This window comes from Equus quagga, chromosome 20 (genome assembly GCF_021613505.1).
Source record: "Equus quagga isolate Etosha38 chromosome 20, UCLA_HA_Equagga_1.0, whole genome shotgun sequence".
Classification (NCBI taxonomy): domain Eukaryota; kingdom Metazoa; phylum Chordata; class Mammalia; order Perissodactyla; family Equidae; genus Equus; species Equus quagga.
The window spans coordinates 42141052-42168036 of record NC_060286.1 but is presented as its reverse complement, the minus strand read 5'-3'; the positions used below and the strand labels follow the sequence as shown (position 1 = coordinate 42168036).

Here is a 26985-nt window from a genome sequence, read left to right as displayed (position 1 = left end):
GCAGACAGCCCCAGGGACAGGGCTGTGAACAAATATGCCTCTATGCGGGCTTGATACGGGGTGAGGAGGCAAAAGAAAGGCCACAGGGAAACCCATACTTCTACTTAATTAGGAATTGACATCCCGTTTTTTAACTGCTATTTCAGACTTGGATTTCAATTCTAATTGGTTTGAAGTATCAGCAAAATACACAAAATTTACAAATGCAGAGATCCGACGAGGGCCAGTTCTTACTTGTTCCAGTGGGTCTTGGAGTTGCGGTACAAGGATGGAAACATGATGGGCAGAATCTTGGCTGCATTGTCACTGATTAAACTCATGATGTACTCATTATTCCAGTAATATAGGGCTCGCTCTGCCACCTGCAAGACAGGAGTGCACAACTGTGGTTTGCGACGATTAGAAACATTCAGAAGTCTTTCCTATTATACCTGTGAATAGGATAATAAATTATATTGGATTAGAAATCATCATTTCTGCAAATTCAGAATGCCCTAGACTGTAACCCTGAAGAGTCTTCAACAAAGAGGCAGACGATTCTTGTACATCAAGAACATTCACTCCTTCCTCCATTTACTCAGTAAACATTTATGCGAGATGCTGAGGACACAGTCAAATGAGTTCCTTCCATCCACTCGTCCATCCACTCGACACGTGTCTCTTAGTCGCTACCCTGTGCATCGCACTGTTTGGCACTGAGGATTCAGCAGGGACGAGGCGAGGCCTTGAGGAGCCCACATTCTAGTGAGGAGACAAGTGACGGGTAAATTATCTGACCGTCAGAAGTGATAAGCCATGTGGCAAGGGGACGGGGAGTGCTGGGTGTGTGTGGAAACGTGGCTTCCATCTGAAATCGAGGGTCACAGAGCAGGTCTCTGAGGAGGGGCCCGATGGAGGAGGAGAGGGTGTGAGGTGACAAGACTAACAGGGAGGGCAGCAGGGTGAGGAAAGGAGCACAGCGGAACGGGAGGAGCTGAGGGCACTGAAGTGGCTCAGGGCCCGATCGCGTTGGCCAGTTGTAACTGTTGGCAACATACACACATGTCACGTGGGGCTATGCTGACACATCTTCCCTCTTCTGCTGGGTCACCAACTCCCTGGAGACCGTGAGGTTTTGTCATTTTTTTGCCTTGTTCATGTTGTGTTCATACAAAAGGATGGAAGGATGGAGTCCCTAGTCTATCAAATGGAGGCAGGCAGGCTGAAAAAGCCACTGGGGGCAACCTTTGAAAGAGCCTGAAGAGTTTAAGAAGGAAATCAGGAAAACAGACTGGAAAGTGAGTTGACTGAGGCACCCTCAAGCACAGGAAGTTGGTTGTGACAAAAACCAGAGCTGTCATTTTTTTTAAAGGGTAAAGGGAGATGAATTTACATGTGTCAGAAATGAAGATCTTAGAGAGGGAGATAATTTCAGATGGTTTTACCATCATATTATCTATAAATATTGATTACTCCGTTGTGGAAAATAAGGTTTTATGCATTTGGGAGCACTCTGAATAGAAAGACAAAGACAGTTTTACAGAGAAGCCATATTTAATTACTCTCATTGAGAAACATGTTTTCAGTGATGAGGACAAAATGCTGAAGTATCTTAGCATCTTATTTGGAAGTATCATTATAGTAAAAACTTGAAGGTTACCTTCAAAGTACATGAGAAGCAAAACCTGCCCAGCTACACGCTGAGACCTAGCACCTCCAAAACAACTCTGGAGTGCCCCCACCCTCGCCATACCTGGAAGTGCGGGCTGGAGACACATTTGGCCAACTGCCGGAAGAGAGGCTCCATGATCTTCACAAATTCCGACGGTTCAATCACATCTAAAATCTCCTCTAATTCATTTAAGAACATGACTTCTTTTGGACTGTGAGTCTTTGGCCAGTATTTGAGGAGTGCCATTACCACCTAGAGAAGAAATGACACAGTGTGATGCCCATGATGCCCCAACTTCTATGAATTAAGAAATTTGCTTTGCGCCAGCCCTGGTGGCTTAGTGGTCAAGTTCAGCGCACTTCACTTCAGCAGCCTGAGTTCAATTCCCAGGCATGGACCTACACCACTCGTCAGTCAGTGGCCATGCTGTGGCGGTGGCCCACATACAAAATAGAGGAAGACTGGCAACAGATGTTAGCTCAGGGACAATCTTTCTCAGCAAAAAAAAAAAGGTCTGTTTTCTTGTTAAGGTGTCCTCGCTGCAAAGCAACAAAATAAGGTAGTGCTTTTTTCCTTGCAGAAGGAACACTGATTCAGTAAATTAGTACGTGGGTTTTTTTTATAATTAGAGAAATAGGTCTAATTTTATATATTTAAGAATCACAATTTTAATTTATGTAACCCACTCTTGCTGATTAAACACCATTTCAATAAGAGTCAGCTCCTTTAGAAAAAATAAGCAGTTAGGAGAGTCTAGAGAGAAAAAGACCAATGGAGGAACACAGAGCATATGTATTCATATATGTTTGAGTGTAGAAGTGGCCAGTTATGAAACTGTTGGTGACATATACACATATGCACAATCTGTTTCTTTCTTGAATTAAGTGACCATTCAGATTTATACACAAACATATAAACATTATGTGTGTATACATGGTACTTTTAGGTGCGCTAAAATATATCAGAGAGATGAGAGATAACCTGATGTTAGCTCATGTCACACGGGGCTGTGGGGGGACCTGGGCTCGGGCCCACACTGCTCAGTGTGCGTGACCTCGGGCTGGTTACCAGCCCCTCAGTGCCACAACAATCCCCACCCCTGGGGCTGTGATGACCTTATTATTAAATCCACACGACTGCCTGAACAGCGCTGGGCCCAAAGTGAGTGTGTGGCAGTGTGACCTTGGCGAGGACCCCACCCAGAGAGTGTCTGCGTGGCTCGGCATGGCTTCCTGATCTGTGGGTGCTGGAGGTTATGTTCCTCGCCCAAGTCAGACAGGCAGCAAGTTTCCACCAGGCAACCTTTCTTCCTTTATCGTGTTCCTGCATCACAATCATACCAGTAAAGACTGTCCACCCAAAATATCAGATTTGACTCAATACAGATTAATAATATTTCTACACTTTAGCTACATTAAGTCTAAAACAGTACAACCTAAAACAGGCCCCTACGTATAAATACATATACACACTTGACACATTAATGTACAACTGCAAGCTATTACTTTAAAGCAGCTGTTTAGCCTCATCACAGAAACTTCTGGAACCTCCCTTGCAGCCCCTAGCATCAGGACTGCTGTGAAACTCACCACAGATGTTGGTTCTTGCAGACTGGCTGGTGGTTTCCACTCACTAGTCATTTCCAGCCCCACAGATCACACCAGCTCACTGCTTAGCAGGCCTGCCTTTTATTGACACCATGGTTAAAACAAGGTGGTCTTTAAACACCATCTACTTAGAAACCGTTTTGATGCTTTTGGCATTCAGGCTCCTGGATAATCTTTCATGATGTTGCACTTTATAAAACACTAAAATTTATAAAAAACAAAGCTCCTAGTTTTGAAATCTGACACACAAATTTACAAAACAATTGTCTTTAAAAGGAATCATTAAAAAAATGCATCATTTAATGATTTTCCTCCTTTTTGCTCAAAATCATTTAACAGACATTTATTGAGTACTTACTATACTCTGTGGGAACTAGTGTTCAGAATACAGACGCAAATCACTTCAAAAATGCACTACTTCTGGGAATTTGTCAAATGGAATTTTATTAGGAGAAGTATGTTAATTCGTGAGGTATATGATACAACTGATTTAGCTATTTGATGTCTCTGGAAAAGGTATTATTTCTGGAACCAGAGCCTCACACTGTTTGGAATGACCATGATCAATACCCAACTGTTCCGGAGTGCAACAGCATTTTGCAGAAGCGGTGTCTGCTCGGGGAATGCTAATCCTGGGCAACAATGGCCGCTTGCTGCTGGGCACACTTCAGGCACAGAGCTTTCCTCTGGAAACTCAATGGGCTGCCTGCTCCCTGGAGAGGGTGGAGGAGGGCAGGAGAGCCTGGGCCTGCATGCCAGCGGCTCTCATTTGGTGTCCTGGGGAGCGTCCTGTCCTGGTACGCCAGGGAAAAAGAGTTCCCACCAGGCCATGAAGCAAAACTCGATTAGCCTGGAGACACAGGTGAGCAAAAATGCAACATGATTTTACTTCCGTACGTTACTGATGAACCTCTGTTCTTCTTACAATAGTGCACGCGTTCACTGTGCGCCCAAGGCTTTGGAGCACTGTATACAGTTCACAAATGAAAAGTATCCATTACACATTACAAATATCTTCTAAACAGGTCGCACTTTAAAAATGCCCCCTCGGCCCCACGCTGACTCCAGGAGTGCCCTGGGTGCAGGACTGGGAGACACGTGTGCTCCAAGTGTCCTTAGCTGCAAGCGTCACAAGAGTCTGCACTTTCATCTTATTATTGACAAGCTTTCCATGCTGAAGTAAGACCAAATGGCCTGTGTATTTTTATAAAATGTGAATTTCAAGGGAAGGAATTTACTGAGGCGAAGGTCTGAACGTTTTCAAGAAAATTAAATCTGCTTTCTATAGTTGACAGAGTACTATTCTATTATCTGTGCCGCAGGAAATTAAGAAATGAAGTGATTCTGGGTGGAAATACTGGGGTCTGGGTGTGTGGGGGCTTGGAGCGTCTCTGTGCTCGTGCCAAGGCAGAGTTTCCTCCCCATGACTTAAGAGGGAAGGCCCAGCCCAAGTCAGCACCGCAACTCAAAGTTTTCAGCCTTGCAAAGTTACACTAGCTCTACTAGTGGGAATTAGAAACATTCGTAACTTTACCAGCTTTCCCATCATTTTCAGGTGGAAGGGGGAACAGGGTGGACCCTGCTCACTGAGCCTGGCTGGGGCAGGATCAGGATTCCTGCTCTGGTGACACGGGCGGGGCCCCAGGCTGTGAGGGGTGCCGGGCGCAGGGAGCTTAGACTACGTAAACAGTGTCAGTCTAGCGAGCCCTTTAGCTGCTGGAGAGCGTCAGAAACAGGCACAAAGAAAAATCATACGGGAAAATGGCACGCTTTTCCTCTCCTCCCACATTTTTCTTTCCCCTTTTATTTCTGAAGTAGGAAAAGGGCACAAGCGTGTGTTAGTATTTCTTCACACAGCACTTTCTCCTGTAAAAACTCTCACCCTTTAGTTTGGAGAAGACCTTCAAATAGGAGGCATTAGGACGTGTCACCATTGGAGAAAAGATATTAAAAAAGACCTTTTTATTATTGGTGCCATCTCATTTTTCTTTCCCTACCTAAACTTGTCTTCAGTTTAGTTATGGAGGATAAAAATAACACATCCTCACCCTGAACTGGAGTAAACGCTTTGTGTTTGATGTTGGAGTCTAATAAGATTCAACACATTTCGTCGGAGGCTTCCAGAATCTCACTCAGGGCTGAGGCTGAGGCGTGAGGAGACCCTGGGGAGGAGGGTGCAGGGAGAGGGCCCCCTGGAAGGGCCGGCAGAGCGGGGCAGCCCCGTCACCTCTGCAGCCAGCAGCAGAGGACGGGATCCAGGGCTTTTCCTGAATTTGTGGGTGAGATGGGGGAGTCTACACAGAATTTAGAAGCTTAAAAGAAAGCAGAGATCAGAAGCCAGTTTAACGCAGGAGCACGGTATTAAGAATTTCTCAGGTATTTTCAGTATAAAAATTACAGTCTCATAAGAAAACTGTGAAAGACTGCTAATGGGACAGAAAAGACTCAGGAATTACAATATTTACCTTTTCTTTTCCAATGGTAACTTTACTTTTTTATTTTTCATTTTTGTCTGAGGAAGATTAGCCCTGAGCTAACATCTGTGCCAATCTTCCTCCACTTTTTATGTGGGATGCTGCCACAGCACGGCTGATGAGTGGTGTACGTCTGCGCCCAGGATCCGAACCTCCGAACCCACGCTGCTGAAGCAGGGTGCACTGACCTTAACCACTATGCCATGGGGCCGGCCCCCAACAGTAACTTTAAAGACAGTATTCAAACATTTAAACTGGCACCTAATACTTCTTACTTTGTTACTCAATAGTGAAAAACAACCCTACCAAAAAATGGGCAATGGATTTAAAGATTTCTCTAAAAAAGATACACAAGCAGCCAACACACACATGAAAAGATACTTAGGGAAAAGTAAATAAAAAAATCACAATGAGAGACCACTCCACACTCACTAGGATGACCATAATAAAACGAAAATAACAAGTGTTGGAGAGGATGGGGAGAGACTGGAAGCTCTGCGCACTGTGGGAGGGAATGTAAAAAGCTGCAGCTGCTGTGGAAAACAGTGTGGCGGGTCCTCAAAGGGCTGAACAGAGTCCCCACGTGAGCCAGCACTCCCATGTCTGGGTGCACAGCCCAAGGAGCTGGAAGCAGGGGCTTGAAGAGAGATCCGCACGCCCGTGCAGCATTATTCACAACAGCCACAATGTGGAAGCACCTCCAGTGTGCACCGTCAGCTGAACGGATAAACAAAAGGGGCGCCTCCACACAATGGAGTACTAGTCGGCCACAGTAAGGAGTGAAGCTCTGATGCCACTACGGACGGCGAACGCTGAGGACGCCACGCTGACTGAAATAAGGCAGCTACCAAAGGACAAGTTCCGTATGACTACTTACGCGAGGTACTCAGAGCGGTCAAATTCACAGACAGAAAGTAGACTAGAGATGACCAGGCACTGGGAGGAGGAGAAGTGGGGCTTTACTATTTAATGGGTACAGAGTTTGTTTGGGCCGTGAAAATGTACTAGAAATAGTGACAGTTGCACAACATTGTGAATGTAATTAATGCCACTGCACTGTACACCTAAAACAGCAAATTCTGTTATATATATGTAACCACAATTAAAAATATTAATGTAATAGACAAAACCCCACTGAATTGCACATTTTAAAGGGGTGAGCTGTATGATATGTGAATTATATTTCAAAGCTGTTACAAAAGCGTACTTGAGAGGCCGCCCCGGGGCCGAGTGGTGAAGTTCGCGCTCCGCTTTGGCAGCCCAGGCTTCACCAGTTAGGATCCTGGGCGCGGACCCAGCACCACTCATCAAGCCACACTGAGGTGGCATCCCACACCACACAACTAGAGGGATCTCTAATTAGAATACACAAATAGGTACTGGGGGGAGTTGGGGAGAAGAAGAAAAAAAAAGTAAGATTGGCAACAGATGTTAGCTCATGGCTAATCTTAAAAAAAAAAAATGTATTCGAATGCTTCAACTGGTACCTGACACACCCAACTTCGTTAATCTAGGCTACCATAGCCTTTTTATTTTTGATAAAAATAAAATGCAAACAAGTTTAGAAATCCAAACACTAAGCGGTATCAATCTAACATTCACTTATGACACAATGATCATAAAACAGTTACACTCTGACTGGCAAAGTTTTCAGGACAGTAAAACCTCTTTAGTACAAGCATCCTGACCCCTCACTACGGCCCCTCTGACTGAAGTCAGTTACATGTTGTTAAACCAAGAGCCATGAAGGTATTCAACTGCACGCGATTCAGTGGCCTCGACGCTCGGGTGCCCTGCGTTCAGAGCGGTCCAGTGCAACGAGGGTAAGATGGCAATCTCATTACAGAAAATAATCACTGTGATAGAGGAACTTGTAATTAAAATGACTACACTTTGAAAACCTGTACCACACGAATGAAATCAGTCTGTTTATTAGTGTTGTAACAAGATGAAAAAGCTGTCTGAACAGTCTTTGGTGAAGCAGACATACTGTGATGTTTACATTGAGCAAAACACACACGTGACACTACAAGGCGTGCTGGCAACAGAACCGAGACCCCACCAGAGAGAGTCCACTTACTGGTTCAGTGAGGGTGCTGTCCTTTTCTAAAAACTGCACAACACAGTATGCCAGCTAAAACGTAAAAGGAGAAAGAGTGTTAACATTCCATTTTAACACAGAAGTGCTGCTGGGTTTCTTCCAATGTCACTGCTAAACAGCTTCCTCTGCTGAGATGAGGGCCTGACGTGACCAGATGCTGTCCCCTGGTGTGCCCCCTGGGCAGCGCGGGCCCCCCACAGGCCCTGCAGGAGGCTCTGAGTGGGACTCAGGGAGGGACCCCAGGATGAAAGCGCAACAAACCATTCTCCCCATCATGGCTGATGGCACATCAGAGAGCTAAAGCAGCCAGGACACAGTCTTCTAGCCCAACACCAACAAGGCAGCCCAGGTTTGCTGGAGATTTCCCTTGTGGTCTTTTTGGAGACTGTAACGAACAAGTAACCTAACAGCTGGGAAAAATCGAATTGAAATCTGGTTCCATCTTAAATCTCTGAACTATTCATTTCTTCTATAGGACAATTAACACCATAACAATATAACACATAACAACGTAAAGATATTACCAGTTAATAGTAACCAGAGAAAAAACTCTAAGTAAAATATTTCCCAGGAAGCCAAAGTCATTAGAATCATCTAAAAAGTATACTTCCTGTAATTTATCCCGTGCCGAAAACTTCCACAGCGAGGCCTGCGGGGTGGAGGTCCCTGGCTTCTTGAACACTCGCTGGCATGCCTGCTGGGTGCCAGGCCCTGGGAAGAGCCACGAGCGAGTACGAGACTGCAGCTGAAGAGGGAAGCCCCCTCACCCCCGGCCCTTTGCTGCTGCAGTCAGCGGGGCTGAAGCGCCATCTACACGGTACTTACATCAATAAGAGAAGGAAAAACCCAAATCTCCTGGGTAAATGCAGCCAACTAGCCAACAATTAGTAACCACCTAAGGACCAATTTTTCAATATAACTGTAATTAGATTTTTGAAAAGTTTTAAAAATCTACAGCTTAAAAAGAAACCAAACAACTTTTTCATAGGCCATGGACATAGGGGCTTCCCCTTTGAGGTAACAGATTTTAAATTATACTACAGAAAACTCTCCTCTGAGACATCTTCCTGGACTTAAAACTAATTTTGAACTTCTCCATTCCTAAGATTTTTCTGATTTTCTTAAAAGAAATCTCTTTTTACCTCCTTATCCTTTCAATTATCACCAGAATCTTGATACCTAAGTCAATAATGTGATATACAAAAGAAAATACTCCCAATTAAAAGGCTAGGATTCAATGGCTGGAGTTCAACGCTGTTCAGATGAAGAGAGCTGTGCTCCTGAGCACCTCCCCCCATTCCCCCTACCCCGCCCCATCACTGCCACCCCCTTACCTGTGGATGGTAGACACTCAGAGATTTCACTTTGTGCAAAGGCAGCAACACCTTCAATAAGAAAATCTTGTGCTCTTCTTTTAGTGGTAAGGCAAACCCGTTAATTATACTGTGAAAACAGAATTTATTCAAAGTTTGAATATTTAAAAATTCCAGATTTAAAAAAAAGATCTTGTTTTTCTTTCAGTTTTTGCTTTCAGCAGAAAAACCAGCAAGCAAAATATGTTTCAGAAAAAGGAGGATTATCAGCAGAAATTAAAAAGAAAATTAAATATGTTCAAGGAAGCATAGTCATTTTTATCTTGCAACTACATGACAATTAAAATTCAGGGTTTATAGGGCGTTTCCCAGAACAGCAGCCGCCTCAGGGGGCAAAACCTCCTTCCTTAGACCACGAAGACTGGGCAGCCCGGCAGGACCCCCAGCTCCAGGGTTCCCCACACCCAGCATCTTCCCAGGGCCTTCAGCCACCTGAAGGAATTTCCACCTTCCCCGGGAAGTTCTGGCTCATCATTCGAATGATGGCAGAACAGAGTCCAGGTGCGCGGGAATGGGCATTGGTTAAAGATCAGTGCGAAAGCTGTTCCCTCTGCAAGGAGAGGTTCCTACTCTTAACCTCCAAACTTGAAGTGTTTGTCTGTAATAGCAAGTAGTTCATCTGTTTGGTTCTATCATTAGGCAAGTGCAGATAAACGTCACTGAGAGCTAAAGAAGCGGTTAAAGCGATTTCTAAATCGGTCCGCCATCATTCATGAATCTCAGGCACTTGGGCACTGCAGGCAGTGTCAGTCTTAAGCGGCCATCGAGGATGATATGCTCATTCACGGCAGGGGGGAGGGGGGACCCTCAAGATCAAAGGCCTCTTCTGGAAGGATCAAGCAACCAATCCTATTGGTGGGAGGAGCATGGAGGCCCTGTGCGCGCCATGTGGCAGGCTGTGCTGGACACTACACAGCTCACCCCATCCTCACAACCTAGGATGTGAGTATGTGTCTTCCCATTTTACAGACACAGAGGCAAAGAGTGGTTGAGTAAGGTCAGACAACTAGAAAGGGCACCCACTCAACCACTCACAACGCCCTGTTGAGAGAGGGACCCGCTGAGTGTGCTGGAACTAGTGAAAGGAGAATTCTCCACGAGGACTAACATTTTCTTTAAGTTATACCTAAAACAGCAGGGACGGTTTTTCTTGGAACTCTGGGCAGGACCGCAGCTCCACCAGATGACAACAGTGATCCTTGAGAAAAGCTTCTTGTGCTCCAATAGTTTTGGGAATCACTAGACTAAACGAGAGCTCACAGGCTTCTCCCCCAACCCTCGGCTGCCCCTGGACACTAAATCCCCAAGATGGGCTCGGAGAAAAGGCACTCCCAAGCCTCTCTGGCCACAGAACCCTGAGGACTCTGCTCAGGAAACAGCGGGATGGATGGCCTAACATAAAATCTATAGGTCATCGATTTAAAAAAATCATTGATTTAAAAAAGTTCTAGCAAGCAAAAGCTTTACTTGGATTAAGATGATGAAATTTTTGAAATGTTAATTATTTTCTAAGTATACATAGGAATAATTTATAAAATCAAAGCAGTTTGAAATATTAGCATTTACCCAATCCCCCAAATGTACAATAAATAATCTATTCTTCTTCTGTCAAATATAAACCTTAATGTAACTATTTTTAACACTGCTCTTGAGGAAGGAATTGAGTTTCCATAGTAATGCTACTGAGGTATACACAACAGACTACATATGGAACCACACAAATGGGAGAGACTTGTTACATAGTGTGTTCTAATCCAAGAGCTCACCAACCCCTTCTATCAAGTGAGATCTTAGTTAAGTTCTTTTAGAAAATGGTTTAAATTGCTTTGCTTTGGGGAGAGGAATGGTTGAACTCAATGAACTGGATCACTCTGGCATAAATGCCATCTAAAGCCATTCATTACCAACAACAGAGACAACTTACCTTCCCAATATTTCCAGTAATTCTGCTATGCCATTGTGATGCTCTGTTTCATAAATAAACCTAGAAAAAGCAACGTGTCCTTTAGACTTAGACACTGAAATAACAGCTGGGAAAACTAAAATCCTCTGAATAAGAAAACAATGCTTTTGGGAGGAAAACCATGCAGCCAGGCAACAATAGGCACATCCATTTGTGAAGACCATCCCAGGGGCACTGCTCATTGTTGCCAACACAAAGCCTGGACGTGGGGACACCTGGAGGACAGAGCTCAGGCTTGCTTAAATTGTTCCCCAACATTTTATTTTGAAAGTTTCAAACAAAAAGAAAAGTTGAAAGAATTTCACAAGGAGCACTGGTACTTCAATCACCCAGATTCGATGAGGCACAATTTGCTGTTTGCTTCAGCACACACACATTCACCTATCAATCCCTCTATCCCTCCCTTAACCCATCTTATTTTTTCGCTGCATTTCAACAAAAGCGGGCTTCTGACTCAATTTTACGGCCTCCAACATAGCCCAGTCTCTGCAGAGGGGACAGCTCCTTCCTTACCACTTGGGCCACCTTGCCGACCTCCCCACCGACACCCTCTAGGCTGCATCAAGCGCCATCTGAGTCCGAGAAGCCTCGCCCGCTGGAACCACAGTGTACGCTTCCTGGGGCTCCTGCAGCACCTCCGGTACCCTGGGTTGGCCTGAGGTCAGGGACTCGGACTTTTCCTCACTGTGTCCCCAGTGCTAGGATCGAGCCTGGCATACGTCTGATGCTTGAAACACATATGCTGAATAAACTGGGGACACTGAGACGGAACAGGGACACGAAACAGGAAAACGTCTTCTCCCTCAAAAGATTCCTCAGAAATAACCTGCTCCTGCCCCACATCCTTGCTCACCTGGAGTGAGTCTAAACCGACATGAGCAGCACACTCTGCCTGAAGTGAGGGAGGGGTCTGAGAGAGGCTCCTGCCTATGAGACGAAAGCTATTAGTTTAGAGACAACTCCAGGCCAAAAATAAGAGCTTGTGATGACTAAAAAATGTGACTCTGAAATTTTATTGTCATTGTTTGAAGCAAATGGAACAGTGACCTTTGGGTAAAGAACAGGGCAAACACCCATAAGACACGATCTATTCCTGAAAGATGGGTCTTCATGTTTCCATATTCCCAAAGGACCAGAATTCACCGAGGGGCTGGGGCTCGAACTGGGCCCTGAAGGAGGATTTTGACAGATTTTTAAAAATGGGGGCATGGAGATGAGGCAAGAACTTGTTTGGCTGGAACAAAGGTCTGTAACACGGAGCAGGTGGCAGGTGTCGGGTGGGGAGGTGGGCAAGGCAGACGTGCGGAGCGGCTCGACGCCAGCCTAGACAGATTCAGACTCGAGCCCACAGGCATCAGGGTCAGAACCACTGAGCAGGAAGTCACTGTGACCGACATGGCAACCTGGCTGGTAGGAGCAGGGCGGTCGGGTATCTGGCACTGAAGCATCTGTGCTGCCACCACATACATCCATCACCCTGGCTGCTGCACCTGCCCAGGACTGAAGGCTGCTCTCAGCGCAAGTCACAGCCTCCGTGGGCTGCCCACACTGAGAAGCACTTTAATTTATGAAACTCAACCCCACGGCTCCCCTCTGCTTCGCTTGTTTTATTCGAAATACTTAAAACAGTTTAAATGTAGCAAGTTATACCTTTGTTTATAGTGCAACCAAGCAAGTGCAGTTAGGATTCCTCTCATGTATAACCTGGAGAGCTGGGCAAGCCGTGGGTGACACCAGGCTCCCGAAGACTGGGAGCGGAGGAGGGGCGGTCAGCTCTGTACTTCTGAAATAGATGCCCCTGATTCCACCAGCTTTAACATTTAAATAAGGATGGCTTTCAGCTCTAAGCCATTTTTGTTTTCCTAAATCAACATTACTATCTTCTAACTGATAAGTTCCTAATTTCTAATTCTTTTAACCTGATTTGAAGTAGGTATAAAAAGAGAAAGTCAGTCTAACTCTCTCTCTTACTTTCCCAGATGAGGTCACAGGGACCCACGGAGGGCGGGCTAGAGGGTTTCCTACTCTTTCAGCAAAAAGGAATTCGGGCTCTCCAAAAACCTCAGTGGAACCTGCTTGTCGCAGACAGTCTCCAAGATGGATGCCATCCACTCCTTTCCTCTCTGGAGAGGGTGTTCTGCACTTCACCCGAAGAGATGGAATCTCTTTCCCCTCCCTTTGAATCTGGGCTGTCCTGTGACTCGCTTTGACCAATACAAAGGGGAGCGGTCGGTCTGTAGCACTTCTGGGCCAAGCCTTTAGACAACCGGCAGAGGCTGCCTGGAGGCCAGCTGTGGCTGTAAGAAGTCACACCTACCTGAGCCACTTGGACTTCCAGCCCTCGCAGACACCCTGTGGAGCACGCAGCCCAGTTTAATGAATTGTCAGAACAGCAAATTGTTGGTAAGCCACTGAGTTGTGGGTGGTTGTTATGCAGCAAAGAGGACGGAAGCCCTGCTCCTCCCTGTCACCTCACCTTCAGGTTCCAGTTTGCCAGATCAGGTATTATCAGTTATCTAGAGCTCTGTTTAACTCACATCTTAAAAATGCTGATTAGGATGAGAAACTACAGAAATAAATAGGAACTTTACATTAACATTTTCAATAAGCTGAACCAAACATGTTTGAACCATTCTTTTCCTCATAGGATACAGTTGTACCACACACAACTTCGATGGGCTGAATACATCTCTCAAGAGCTTCCTCCTTAATTTTTTCTCACACGAAACGAGGAGGGAAGGAAGTTGAAGGCGGGAACCCAAACCAAGTATGGAATCTACATATAAGCTCACTTTTGAGTGTATATATCAAGAATGGTAATTATAGAAAAGACTACTAAAAAACAAAACAAAAACATCATACCCTAGCATGGAGCTTCTAGTGAGAAGTGAACTAACCTATGTATAGTAACTTTTAAATAATCATCTGAGTGTTTCAGCTATTAAATTAAGCTTCTGTAAGGTATGGGACATTTTTTACTTCTTTAATGCAGGTGTTGATTTGTGATTCTGCTATCTGAACAAAACCTATGTGGCTAAGGGAAAAAATCCACTTTATGCAGAGCTTTAATTTTAGGCTTAAAAGACTGGAAGTTAAATTGTACCTATTCCTTGTTGTTTAAATAGTGTATACTATGTTTTGATAGATCAGTACATCAGTCAAATAATGGCCTTGTTAGAAAGGAAGTGTGACACCAAGGAATATAAAATAAGAACATCACATTTAGGAAACTTGATGTCATCTTCTGATTACAGTCAGAGCATCCAGCCCTGGGCTCCTTTATACAATTGGGATATGGGGAACCTGGAAGGAGTTCAAAGGAAAGCCACACAAACTGGAAGGCTCTAACACCGAGATATCGTATCAAGTGGGAAGACAACAGGGAGGAGTTGGACCCTGATGACCGCAGAAGGGCACACAAAGGAGACTTCAAGGTCTGGGTGGCACACCAGGGCCAGGCTGGCAACAGGAACAGGGAACTAGGGAACTGGTGCCTAATTCCCTGAGCGCTGCTTGTCTCAGCTGTGGGATCTTATTTCCCGTCTATCCATCTGTCTCTACTCCCCCTTTCTCCTCCCTTCTTGGCCATGGTGACTAAGACGGGACCCGCCTGGCTTCTGTGATGCTTTGGCCGACACCGCTGGGCCACCCTCTCCAGGGGACGGCCTGCGCCGTCATCCTCACTCCGGCACTGCAGCTAGACTACGTGAAACCCGCCTGCTTTCTTATCTCACAGAGGGACACCCTTCACCGCTAGGATCTGTCACTGTCTTGAGCCATCCTGGAGTCAGGGGCCTTAGAGGTAAGCCATCCTGAGAAGCCAACATTCATACAATAAACTGCTCACTTAGTAAGCTCTCCAGGACAGTTAAGAAACAACATTAAATGCTTCATCCATCAGCATTTATTTAGCGCCACTTGGGCTGGGCACAGAACTGGCGTTGGAGATGTGCAAGAAAGCAGCCGACACAATGCCTGTCCTCAGAGGCAGACTGAGCCATCCTCCAAGCCAGGGAGGCTTTCTGGTGCGGGGATGTTTCTGGAAACCTGGGAGGTTGGAGAGCAGGGCTGGTGGAAAAGGACACTCCAGGAGGATCAAACAGGCCACCGAGACGCTGGGCATCTGCCGAGACGCCGGGCTCCAGGAAGGGGCCCGGAGTGTGAGCAGAGAGGCAGACTCCAAGGAAGGCCAGCCTAGGCCTGGGGCACCCCAGGGCCTCACCCAGGACTTGTACCTATTCGTCCAGAGGGTGTCACTCATCCAAAACAAAGGGATGTCAGCGGGTCGGAGGGTGTTAAAACTGTAAGAATTGACGAGAGGTGGCACCTGGGATGGGGAGGAGGGGCGTGTGAGGGGTTGAGATCAAGTAATCCTACACTTGGAATGTTCCAGAACATGCTTTCATGAGCCGTGGGGCTGTGCCCTCCTCTAGGCAAACCCAGACGGGACAACTATGGCAACCAGCCTCCCAGCCTGACCAGCCTCCACGGTCCTGCAGGCCTGGGGATGGCTGTGACGGATGGAGGCTGCCCTGCCTCCTGTGCTGCTCCCAGCAGGGCCTCCTTCTTTCTTGGTGCACAGGGGTGCCTCTCAACCTCAGATCTAAGTTTTTAGATCTTCTGAGACTTTCTAAAGATTGGCTGCTTCACTCCTCACTCCCTCCTTCTTTTACTGAGTTTCTACAGCGGAAGAATGAAGTAACGTGCTGGTGGAAGAAAACAGTTGGCTTCAAACAGATCAATAGCCAACCCCAGCCCAGCACAGAAACCAAGGTCGAGATGGGGCTCACCTGGACATGACGAGCAGGCTGCTCAGAAACAGCCACTACTGCTCCTTAGTCACCTGCCAAAGGAAACGATGAGCGGGGCGAGCATTAAGTTGAAAATGAACATCACCATGCAAAAAGAGAGGTGTCAGCCACACACCGACTTACCTATAAAATATATTATTTATCTGTTTTCTGATGTAAGCTCTTAAGCCTAAGAACTTGCCATAGATTCTGTGAAGGGTAGTTTTAAGAAAATCTCTCTCTCGAGGATCTTCACTGTCAAAGAGCTCTAAAAGCTTCAGGAAGAAAAAGACACTTAGTGATTTGGTGTTCTCTCTCCATATAGTAGAGCTTTTGTAATTTCAGTTAGTTTGTACCTTACCTGCAATACAAACTTCTGATCAATATATTTCTTCGCTATATTAGGTTGGAAATCTGGAGACTCTAAAAATCTTAAGAAAAATTCATACACAAGCTAGGAGGAAAAGAAAAAGAGTCAAATAACACGGCATTTTATTAAACGGAGATTAAAATACACCATTAGTTGAATCTTTTCTGCAAATATTAGCCTTTTAAAAAAAGCTACATACCTACAGAATCAATGCCAAATCACATGACAATTTAATTATAAGTGATGACGGTAATTGTTTTATTTAGCTAAGAACCACAGACTAGCCCCTTAAATGGCATTTAAACAAAATGATTTCCAGGGTGATGTCACCAACGCTAAAATCACGCTGCTCAGGGACCACAGTGCACAGCCAACACAAGCCAGGCTGTGACCAAATTCTGGGTGGGATGTGCAGCTGGTCACCTACAAGTGTCCTGGCAGGTGACAGGAACCGAGACTGCCAGGGGAGCAGATCACAGACGCAGTCAGCTGCGGCCGGGACATCCCCCCTTCACGAGTGGGCTGCACGCTGTCATGGTTACGCTGTGGGAGAGCATGCTCGGCTCCAGAGAGAGCCCTCCTTTTTGTTTGCTCCCCTCTAGTTCCTTCTCAGGTTTTCACCTTTCCATTTCCCCTCCTACGAGTGACCCACGCCTTCCAGTCCAGCATGCAGCACGTGCTCTGCTCACACTAGTTTCAGTGCCTTCTCTCAGGCGTCCCACCCCACCTTTCTCCTGACAAATGTGTCTGAAAAAGGCAGGGGAGCTCTGGGGTGGAGGGTGGGCACACTGCATCTAAGGATCCACAACTGGGAGATGTCTGCTTAAGCCCTCCAGGCCTCAATTTGATGGCTGTCAACAAAGTGGTCATTCCACTGAAAACATATTGGCAATCCATATTTTTGTAGTTTGTGTCAAGTGGCCAAACAAACAAAAACCCATTAAATATTCTCTCTTCTGCTAAAATACTTCTCTTCTATGTGAGGTTTGCAAGGTCTATGTCACTAAAGGTCAGGGGCCCATTTGCAATCAGCTGGAGAGGCCCTAGGGCCAGAGTCCTTGCTTTAGAGAAAACCCCGCCCACACTCAACTGCAGCGCACTCCCGGACTCAGTACCTGTAGATGAGGCCAGGCCGCTTCTAACGTTGGTTCGTCTTCCTCTGGGTCAAATTCTGCTCCCGTGGGGTTGGAGGAAGGTGGTAATGTTCGAAACATGTTAACTGCAAACTAAAATCCACATATTCTAGAATTATAACCAGGACATTAAAAATATTTACAGAGAACATTTAAAAAATATTAAGTAATTCTAATGATAGCTGCTTCCCGTGTTATCTGGCTTGTAGTAATTCTCAAAATTCAGAAGCAGTACGGGTCCCCAACGAGATCCTGGGTCAAAACTGCCGCAGGACCATGGCTGCAGGCAGGTGACCACCGAGATCCCCGCTTGACTCTGAGCTGTAATCTTTTGCAGACAAGCAGTGCTAACAGATGCTGACCGGCAGGGCTGGCGTCTAAGGCCTTCATTATATCCAGTAGGTGCGAAAGCAAGGAGGATGTTCCAAGTGCTGGTAAGAAAACGGCGAGGTCAGGGAGGAGACAGAGGAGAGGAAAGAAATGGAAACACCGTACTACACAGATGACTTATGCGACTTCCACGCCAAGTGCTCTGCAGTCAGCAATGACGAGGATGGCACAATCGGGACAGACTGACCTCTGGGTGGGCAGCTAGAGGACCATTTCCAGAGAAAGGGCTGCATGTTAGCAAGGAGAAGCATTGTCACCGGAGGCCTGGCCATGTGCCCAGGGACTGGGCAGTCACAACTTCTCTTAGCCTGTCTGGCCTTACGAGGAGATAACTTAGGAAGAAGACATTTCTGGAGTTTGGATGATTCCCCCGGATGACCTGCTGCCCTTTTCTCTGATCCTCACCTTTATACTGCCCTTCACCCCTCCCCCACCCCAGGCTCTGGTTAATTTCAGCTTCGTAAAAATCAGTGTGTTTGATAACAGATGTTTCCCACATAAGGTCTAGAATTCTTTGGAGCACAGGTACATTTTCACGCCCACATGATTAATACGAAAAGTTAGATCTCTAGGTAAAGCACAATATACACTGACAGATTTGTGATATAAAAAGTTCAGTTTTTCTGTATCATCAATGTATAACATTTTTCTTTCGTAGCAAGTTTAAGCATGATCTTTGAACCCATCATATGCCAGTTACAGAACTGGGCTGTGGGGAATGGCTCTCACAGATGATCCAAAAGAGCCCCTGTCCCACCACTCCCCTCGGCACAAACTCAAAACGCCCAACACACGAGATGAGATCCGACCCCATGATGACCAGAAGTATCTGTGGAGAGTCCAGGGCAAGCCCGGCTGTTCAGACTCGTCTCATAAGGACCGAGCTATGACTCAGTGTCACCCATTTTGTTTCTTCCTGTCTTTACTGTCATTGATATTGAGCTCCAAACCTTAACATCATTTTTCATTAAGAGAAATATTCACTCAAGTCATCAGCTCTAAAAGCCCTGAGAATCAAATGTTTGTTCTCTGTGTCGTCTAAGCTGATGTAGAGTAACTATAACATGACACACGGATGGCAGAGGAATGGAAAGTATGAAAAAAAAAAAAAACGGCTGGAAATCCAGAATCAATTCATTAAAAAATCTTTTAGCAAAAATATGAGTAATGCTCATAAGACACAAGTAGCGGGAAAAAATGGTCTGACACCTGTGATCGGGGTATGTAGAGAGTCCTGGGAGAGGCCTCCCAGACAACGGTGGTTAACCAACAGGCAGATGGGGCATGTCCTCAGTCACTGGCTCCCAGACCCCCAGGGGACAGGCAGTGAGGGGTCTCCTCTTGGCACCCTGATTTCAAAGCCCACAGAAAAGGAGGAGACACGAAAAGCCCACCTGCCATCTCCTCCAGTGCTTGTGGGGGGCAGCAGAACCAGCTGTGCCCTCACCAGCCACTGCCCTGGGCTGTCACCTTCCTGGGCTGCCGAGGATCAGAGAGGAGAGAGTCACAATTGAGTCCGAGGTCTTTACGAGGAAAGCGGCATTCCTGAGCTGGGGTTTTCTAGCCTCTCCCTCAAAGCCAAATGATTGGGGGGCTTCAAGAGAGTCACCTAGAGACTGGAGGTGTCTTAAAGAGCAGGAGGCGAGCACCCTGTTCTCTGGCGGACCAGAGCCAGAGGTCCAGCATGGGCACGGCACCCCTGGGTGGCGGCGGTGTCTGTGCATACACACTGTGCTGGCCTCTCCTGGAGGCTTCAGAAGGCAGGAGACTTGCTGGAGCAGCCTGTGACATCGGGGTGCAGTGCACCCAGAAGGGACCGTGTGGGCCTGCTCCTGTGAGGTTCCTGTGGCTGCACTCGAGGAACACAGAGGTCCAAGGGGAGAGGGGGGCGGTGGAGCTGCCCAGGAACTGCCAAGGGAGTGGTCAGTTTGCCCACCGAGGGGCTGGAGGTTTGGACGGAAGGGGAGACGGCTGCTCCCCTGGGAAGGGGTCTTTAGTGATGCTGAAAACTCTCTAGAGCACAGATGTCCCAGACAGGAGGGAAACGCCACACCAGCAGAGGCCAGGGCAGCAGATACAAGGCAGCTGCCCTCCCCACTGCTCAGGGCCCAGGCCGGCCCCTTTAGCACCTCTCCTACTTTAGGTCCCTCACCGGCCAGGCTGCCCAAGGGGAGGGGCGCACATGAGGTTCTGAGCCTGGGGTTAAGGTGCTGAACCAGGTGGGATGGCTATAACCAGAGATGACCAACAAGGGGCAGGAAAAGAAGATTCAACACCTTGTGGTTGAAAAAAGTAAAACGCAGCCCAGTGTGATGGCTGGTCTCAGGGTACCCCGTCACTCAATCAAACAGGAACCCGGTGTCACTGTGAAGACATCCTGTAGTTGTGCTTACATCTACAATCAGGTGACTGCAAGTCAAGGAGATAACCCTCGAGAATGGAGGTGGGCCTCACGCGATCAGTGAAAAGTCTTAAGAGCAAACTGCGGTTTCTGTGAGGAAGAACCCACTGTGGACGGCAGCGTGGGCTCCGGCCCGATGGAGGTTGGACTTGCCCCGCCGCACTCCACAAGGCATGACAGTTCCTCAAAATCATGTCTCCCTCTCTCTCTGTGTCTCTCTTTCTCTATTGCCTCTCTCTGTCCCACTGGTTCTGCTTCTCTGGTAGAACTCTAACCAATACACCAGCTTAGGTGAGACTCCTTAGTAACCTGGCTGTATTCTACCGGCAGTGAAGCTAATGCCTCTAGTTTCAGCCCTGTCGCAGCGTCCCTCAGCCACAGACCATCCTCAACACCTGCGCATGCGCCTGGTCCTAGATGCTGAGCTAGGAGTCTGCAAGGGGACACAGACCTATCTGCTTTTAATGCAAAAGTTCCCCTTTTCAGTATCCTGGGAGGATGGCCATCCTAGATCCAGGAAGTTTTATTATTGGCCAACTCTAATTGATAAAAACATTTCTTTCAAGCAGGAAAAAAAATCTCGTGCTGTAATTTCTACCCACCTTTCCTATCACATTACACTGCAATAATTTAATGCTCATCTCTAGAAAAGCTTAAATATACTAAAAACTAATATTTAGATAAAAGAGCACAAGGCATACAGCAGGCCACCTCAAATTATTCTTGGGTTTCTAGCCTAGCAACATTTCTCAGTGTAAAAGCTTCGGGGGTCAAATTAGCTGAGCATTGTGGTGCGGAGGTCCACGTGCTCGGAGGGAGCGCCGTGCTGCCCAGGCGCGACATTCACTCAGAGAACCACAGACGGTGATCTTCATCGGCATCCTGCCACGGAGACCAAAGGGAATCTTCTTTCTACTATAGGTCTGACAGGGGTCACACAGATCCATTATAACCTCTCAGCGGAACACTCTGATTCAGAGTGCACACCAAGGCACGGACAGAGCCCGAATCAGCCCACGCAGAGAGGCAGCAGGGCCTAGAGGGGCCAGCCTTCCCTGACCCTCCGCCTACCTAGAAGCAGGACTTTGAGAAAGCTGCCCAAGCCTCGGTTTTCCCTCTGTTGAAAGAGGGTAGATCCCTTCTTCGCACTGGGCACGTGTGAAATGGAAAGCACTACAGTAAACAGTCTTCAGACATGTGCGCGGGCACGCACGAGGCCCACACAGCCCCCGGTGCGGTACGGACTGACTCTGTGACATCAGGAAGACGTGCTTCTACAGCTTTCTTGACACTTCAGCTTTCAGTACTTAAGTCAGCCCTGCAGATGTTCTTCTCCGAACTGCTAAATTTACTGAATTAGATGTGAACCAAAATGGCTCAAGAAGCAACTTTACGGAAAATCCTTACAATTCAGCAATATCACTCAGCCGGTTCCATCCCTGTAACATTCATTACCAATGGGCGAGGCAATAAAACATTCATGCCGCGGCCTCACTGTAGACAGCGTAATACATGAAGGTTTGAAATACGCAGGGATACACGCCAAAGAACACTGATAATCTAATTTCAGAGACGACGAGGAAAAAAAGGTTGATTATTCAGTTCTCTGTTCAAAACCACAAGGTTATTCTACTTTGTTATTTATTGTTTTATTCATGTGAACAAGATTTATAAAGGTGAGTCCACCAAAGGCCAAATTACAGTTCCTCCAGACACGCTTCCTCTTGTAATAGAAATACTAGGATCTGAGAGCCATAGTCTAAGAGATGCATTTTTGGAGAGGGAGAGCTCATTCACATTATTTTTAGTTTTAGTTTTTGGTGAGGAAGATTGTCTCTGAGCTAACATCTGTCTCAATCTTCCTCTATTTTGTATGTGGGACGCTGCCACAGCATGGCTTGATGAGCAGTGCTAGGTCCACACCAGGGATCCGAACTTGCAAACCCCAGGCTGCTGAAGTGGAGTGTGTGAACGCAACCACTACGCAACTGGGCTGGCCCTACACATTACTTTACTAAATAGAAAATTGCTATTTGTTAGCAAATGATACAATCTATCTGCAAAAACCAACAGACACCACAGAGAGGCCATCACAGCTAGGCCACCAATACAAAAACCAAAAATACAAAACTAACAGCAACATCTCTCCACCAATGACAAGCAACTAGGCAACACAATTGACAGGAGAAGTCACACACAGCTGCAAAAATAACCCTGGGCCTAGGGCCCCACACCCCAGGTACAGGCCTCGAGGAGAGCATAAACACCTGATAAAGGGCACTGAGGAATTCCTGAATGAATGGACGAGACTTTCGTTCTCCAGAGTTGCATGACGTTATATTACAAAGATGTAACTTGTCCACAAAGCAATTTATACACTGAATGTGATCTTAAACATAATTCTAACTGGATTTTTGATGAACTCAATGAATGTCATTTAAAATTTAGGTGGATGATAAAAATCCTAGTAGCAATCTTATAGGGAAAAACTCCCTTTCCTCATTTGTCAGGTTAGTTAGAATTTGCTTTCATGGCAAAGCTGAGCTGTCATCCCAGGGAATGTACGCGCCACTACTCAGGCACTGCTCAATCCCCAGCGCCTGCCGTGGGCCTGGCCCCTAGGAGGTCCTCTAACACCCGTGGAGAGTAAGTGGATCCCCTGGGAAAAGCACATATCAGTCACTTACTAACTGCAACACCAAGTAATTACCCGAAAATTGAAAAATTTTTGATTAAATCTTTAGATCTCACCCCAATTTCATCAGGGGAGCCTTCCCCGACCCCAAACCTAACTGGATCCCTAATTTTAAGCTCTTCTATAATGCTGTACATTTTCTTCATGATATTTGTCTCAAATATAACTGCATGGTTGGGGAATTCTGGTTTGATGTCTTCCTCCCAGCACCACACCCGGGCCCCATCGCACCACCTGGCACAGAACACTCAATAAACACGTGAGGTGAGACACAGCAGGGTCTCCTTGTCCACAAGTTAAGACCATCACTTTCTCTAAGGCAAGAGCTGCTTTCCAAGAATGTAGCTTTACCTCCAAATAGATGTCAGAATGTGATATTTTAAGAAAACAACTATAAGTTAAATTCTTATTTTGAATAGCTTGCTATTTTTATAATCATTTAAATATGTTCTTTAACAGTTAAAGATATGGAAATAAAAACCTACAAATCTTTGTAGAATTCTATTTTTTTTTCTTCTAAAGATTGGCATCTGAGCTAACAATTGTTGCCAATCTTTTTTTTTTTTTTTTCTCTTCTCCCTAAAGCCCCCCAGTGCATAGTTGCATATTCTAGTTGTGAGTGCCTCTGGTTGTGCTATGTGGGACGCTGCCTCAGCATGGCCTGACGAGCAGTGCCATGTATGCGCCCAGGATCCGAACCAGCGAAAACCCAGGCCACCAAAGCAGAGTGCGTGAACTTAACCACTTGGTCATGGGGCCAGCCCCCGTAGAATTCTTAATAAAGGAAATTGAATCTCAAGTTTTCAAATAATGGATATTTAAATTTTATGACTATTTCACAACTAAATGTACAATACCATCTTACTTTAAATGAAAATATGCTAGTCATTTATAATCATGTATGAGTTTATTCCTTAATTTTAATTTTTGAGTTTAAGAATAGAAATGTACTTATACAACATAAGCAATAACTTGTAAGACTTATAATTCAATTAAAGGTATTTAAAGATAACACTGGATTTGGAAGTTTCTCTTAAGTTATTTACTCTGGGCCAAAGGTTAGTTTTACATAGATTTACATAGATTTATATAGAATACAATGATGTATTCCCACTATTTTGTTATGAAAAATCTCAATGCAAAAAGTTGAATTTTATAGTGAATAACCATACAGCCACTAACTAGATTTTACTATTAACATTCTAATATATTATATATAATATTCTATATTTTTTCAGTATAATGTGAGAAAGTTTAGGAATGCTTTAGAATAGCAAAAATATATTTTCTTCATCCTACATGATATAAATAGACTGAAAAGGGAAGTTTCAGAGCTAAAGTACTACTTCCAGTCATGTATATAGAGCCAACATTTTCCTGCTATGTCCCCCTCACCAACTAGATATTTACAGTTACAGAATTATGAATTATGCGAATAACCTCTGATTGGTACATTTTTTGGAATCATTGCTGGATCACCTGTGTGGCCCGAGTTGTGTTAAGTATCTGTTAAAAATGAAGTAGAGACTTATGCTTCCAGATAAGATGGAGTAATAGGGACAGGATTTACTCTACTTCTTGAAACAATCAAAGAACTGAGCAAAAATACATGGAATTATGGTTTTTGAGACACAGGATTTCAGGCAGTGAAGGAAAGAGATCCCTGAAAGACTGGAGACAAACGAAATATACCCTACAATTACCCCGCTTACTGCCTTGATGGAACATCCAGGTTGCAGCACAGAGAGAAAAAACACAGGTGCCGTCCAGCAGGCAAAGGTGGTCAGAATTTATAAGGCAAAGTCCCAGAGAGGCGAGAGCTGCTAAGAGAGAGGGAGCATTCCAGTGACTGCAGAGGTCCCCCTCAACTATTCAGTAGACTTCTGATCAGCATATTTGTGTGAGAAAACTACTAGAGGCCGAGAAAAGAACCATCTGAAAGGATCAGACAGATCCAGGACCTGACCAGGCCTGGGAACAGTGCCTGTTCCCAACAACTAGCCTGGAAAAATTCCTAATTCATGGAGCATTGGGCTCACGATCAGAAGGTAGGGGAGGACCATTAATCACAGAATTACTATGGTTCTGGTCCTTCCTAACACATCTTAAAAGCAAGAACCAAAAGGATCAAACTGTTTGCAAGGAACTTAACTGCATCCCAAAATTAATCTCAAGAACATTAATAGAAATACGTAAGTATGTGGTGCTCAACAAGGCAAAATTCACAGTGTCAGGCATCCAATAAAAAATTACTGGACACTCAAAGAAGCAGAAAATATGATTCACAATGAGAAGAAAAACCAATCCATTGAACTGACCTGGAATTGACACAATGTTAGAATTAGCAGACAAGGATAGTATAATAGTATTCTGTGTTCAAAAAGTTAGATGGAGACGTGAAAGGTACAAATCAAACTACTAGAGATGGAAAGTACAACATGAGATGAAAAATTTACTGGATGGGAATTAACACCAACGGAGACACTGCAGAAAAGATCGGCGAACTTGAAGACAGCCAAGAAACTGACAAAAGGAAACGCAGAAAGGAAAAAAGATGGAAAAGAAAAAGAGCACCAGACAGCTGGGGGATGACGCTACGAAGCCTAATATACATGATGCTGGTGTCTCTACAGCACGAGAGGGGGCAGGGGAGAGAAAAATCTCAAGTGACAATGGCCAAATACTTTCCCAAATTCGATGAAAACAATAAATGAACTCTACACATAAGAAAAACAAAGAAAACACACCAAGGCACATCACAATCAAATTGCTTAAAAAGAACAATAAAAGAGAAAATCTTTTTAAAAGTAGCCATAGGAAAAAAGACACATTATGCCGAGAGGAACAAAAATAAGATCGGCAGCGGATTTCTCATCAGAAACAAGGCAAGCAAGAAGACAGCGGAGCAAAATTTTTAAAGCCTAAAGCTCTGACCTAGAATTCCATACCCAGCAAGCACATCTTTCAAAATCACAGACGGAAAAAAAAAAAAAAGACTTTTTCAGACATACAGAAGTGGAAAGAATTAATCAACAGTACATCTAAGCTACAATAAATATTAAACAACGTCCTTCAAGCAGAAGGAAATTGATATCAGATGTATATCTGGACCTACACAATGGAAGGAAGAACACTGAAAATGGCAACTATCTAGGTAAGCATAAAAGTTTTGAAAACATTATTTAAATCTCTTTACATGATAATTGTTTAAAAAATATACTGTAGGGTTTATAACATGAAGAAGTAAAATGCATGACAAGAGAACACTAGAAGAAAGATAGAGAGGAGAAATAGAATACACTGTTGTAAACTTTTTATATTCTACGTGAAATCGTATATTATGATTTGAAGGTAGACTGTGACAAGTTAAAGATGTATTCTAGAAAAGCTAAATACGCAATTGAGATCAAACAATAAAGGGTTATAGTTAAAAAGCCAACAAGAGATAACATGGAATCATAAAAAGTGCTCAAGTGATCCAAAAGAAAGCAGAAAAAGAGGAAAAGGGAACGAGGAACAGATGGGACAAATAGGGAAAAAAAGCAAGACATTTAAACCCAACAAGATCAACACTCACGTTACAGGCAAATGGTTTGAACATCCCAATCAAAAGGCAGAGATTATCTGAATGAATAAAAAAGACCCAACCATAAGCTGTCCACAATAAGGCCACTGAAACACAAAGACAAACTGGTCAAAAGTAAAAGGCAGGAAAAAGACGCACCGTGCTCACACTGGTCAACAGAGAGCTGGAGGGGTGATACCAACACCAGACAAGGCAGAATTGGGGCAAAAGACATCAGCAGGGATAAAGAGGATCATTTTCTAGTGATAGAGGAGTCAATTCAACTAATAAATACTACTAATATTTATGCACCGAACACCAAGAAGTAAAACCTGATAGAACTGCAAGAAAAACCAGACAACAAAAAATTAGAAACAGAAAATAAACAAACAGCCCCAATTACTAAAGCACCAAAAAATGAAATATTTATGAATCTAAAAAAATACATATAGGATCTGTATGCCAAAAACTA

General features: G+C 45.1%; 1 protein-coding gene across 6 annotated transcripts in view; it reads right to left on the bottom strand.

The window, feature by feature from the left end:
* Window positions 1–26985, bottom strand: part of PPP2R5C (protein phosphatase 2 regulatory subunit B'gamma) — a 139069-nt gene that overhangs the window by 17684 nt on the left and 94400 nt on the right. For all 6 annotated transcript variants that reach the window (XM_046647710.1, XM_046647711.1, XM_046647715.1 and 3 more), the window contains 8 exons: window positions 17445–17555; window positions 16321–16413; window positions 16104–16234; window positions 11131–11190; window positions 9168–9276; window positions 7813–7866; window positions 1733–1903; window positions 235–362 (listed from right to left, as the gene is read on the bottom strand). In XM_046647710.1, coding sequence (XP_046503666.1) covers window positions 235–362; window positions 1733–1903; window positions 7813–7866; window positions 9168–9276; window positions 11131–11190; window positions 16104–16234; window positions 16321–16413; window positions 17445–17555 — 857 coding nt within the window. The remainder of the gene's footprint in view (window positions 1–234; window positions 363–1732; window positions 1904–7812; window positions 7867–9167; window positions 9277–11130; window positions 11191–16103; window positions 16235–16320; window positions 16414–17444; window positions 17556–26985) is intronic.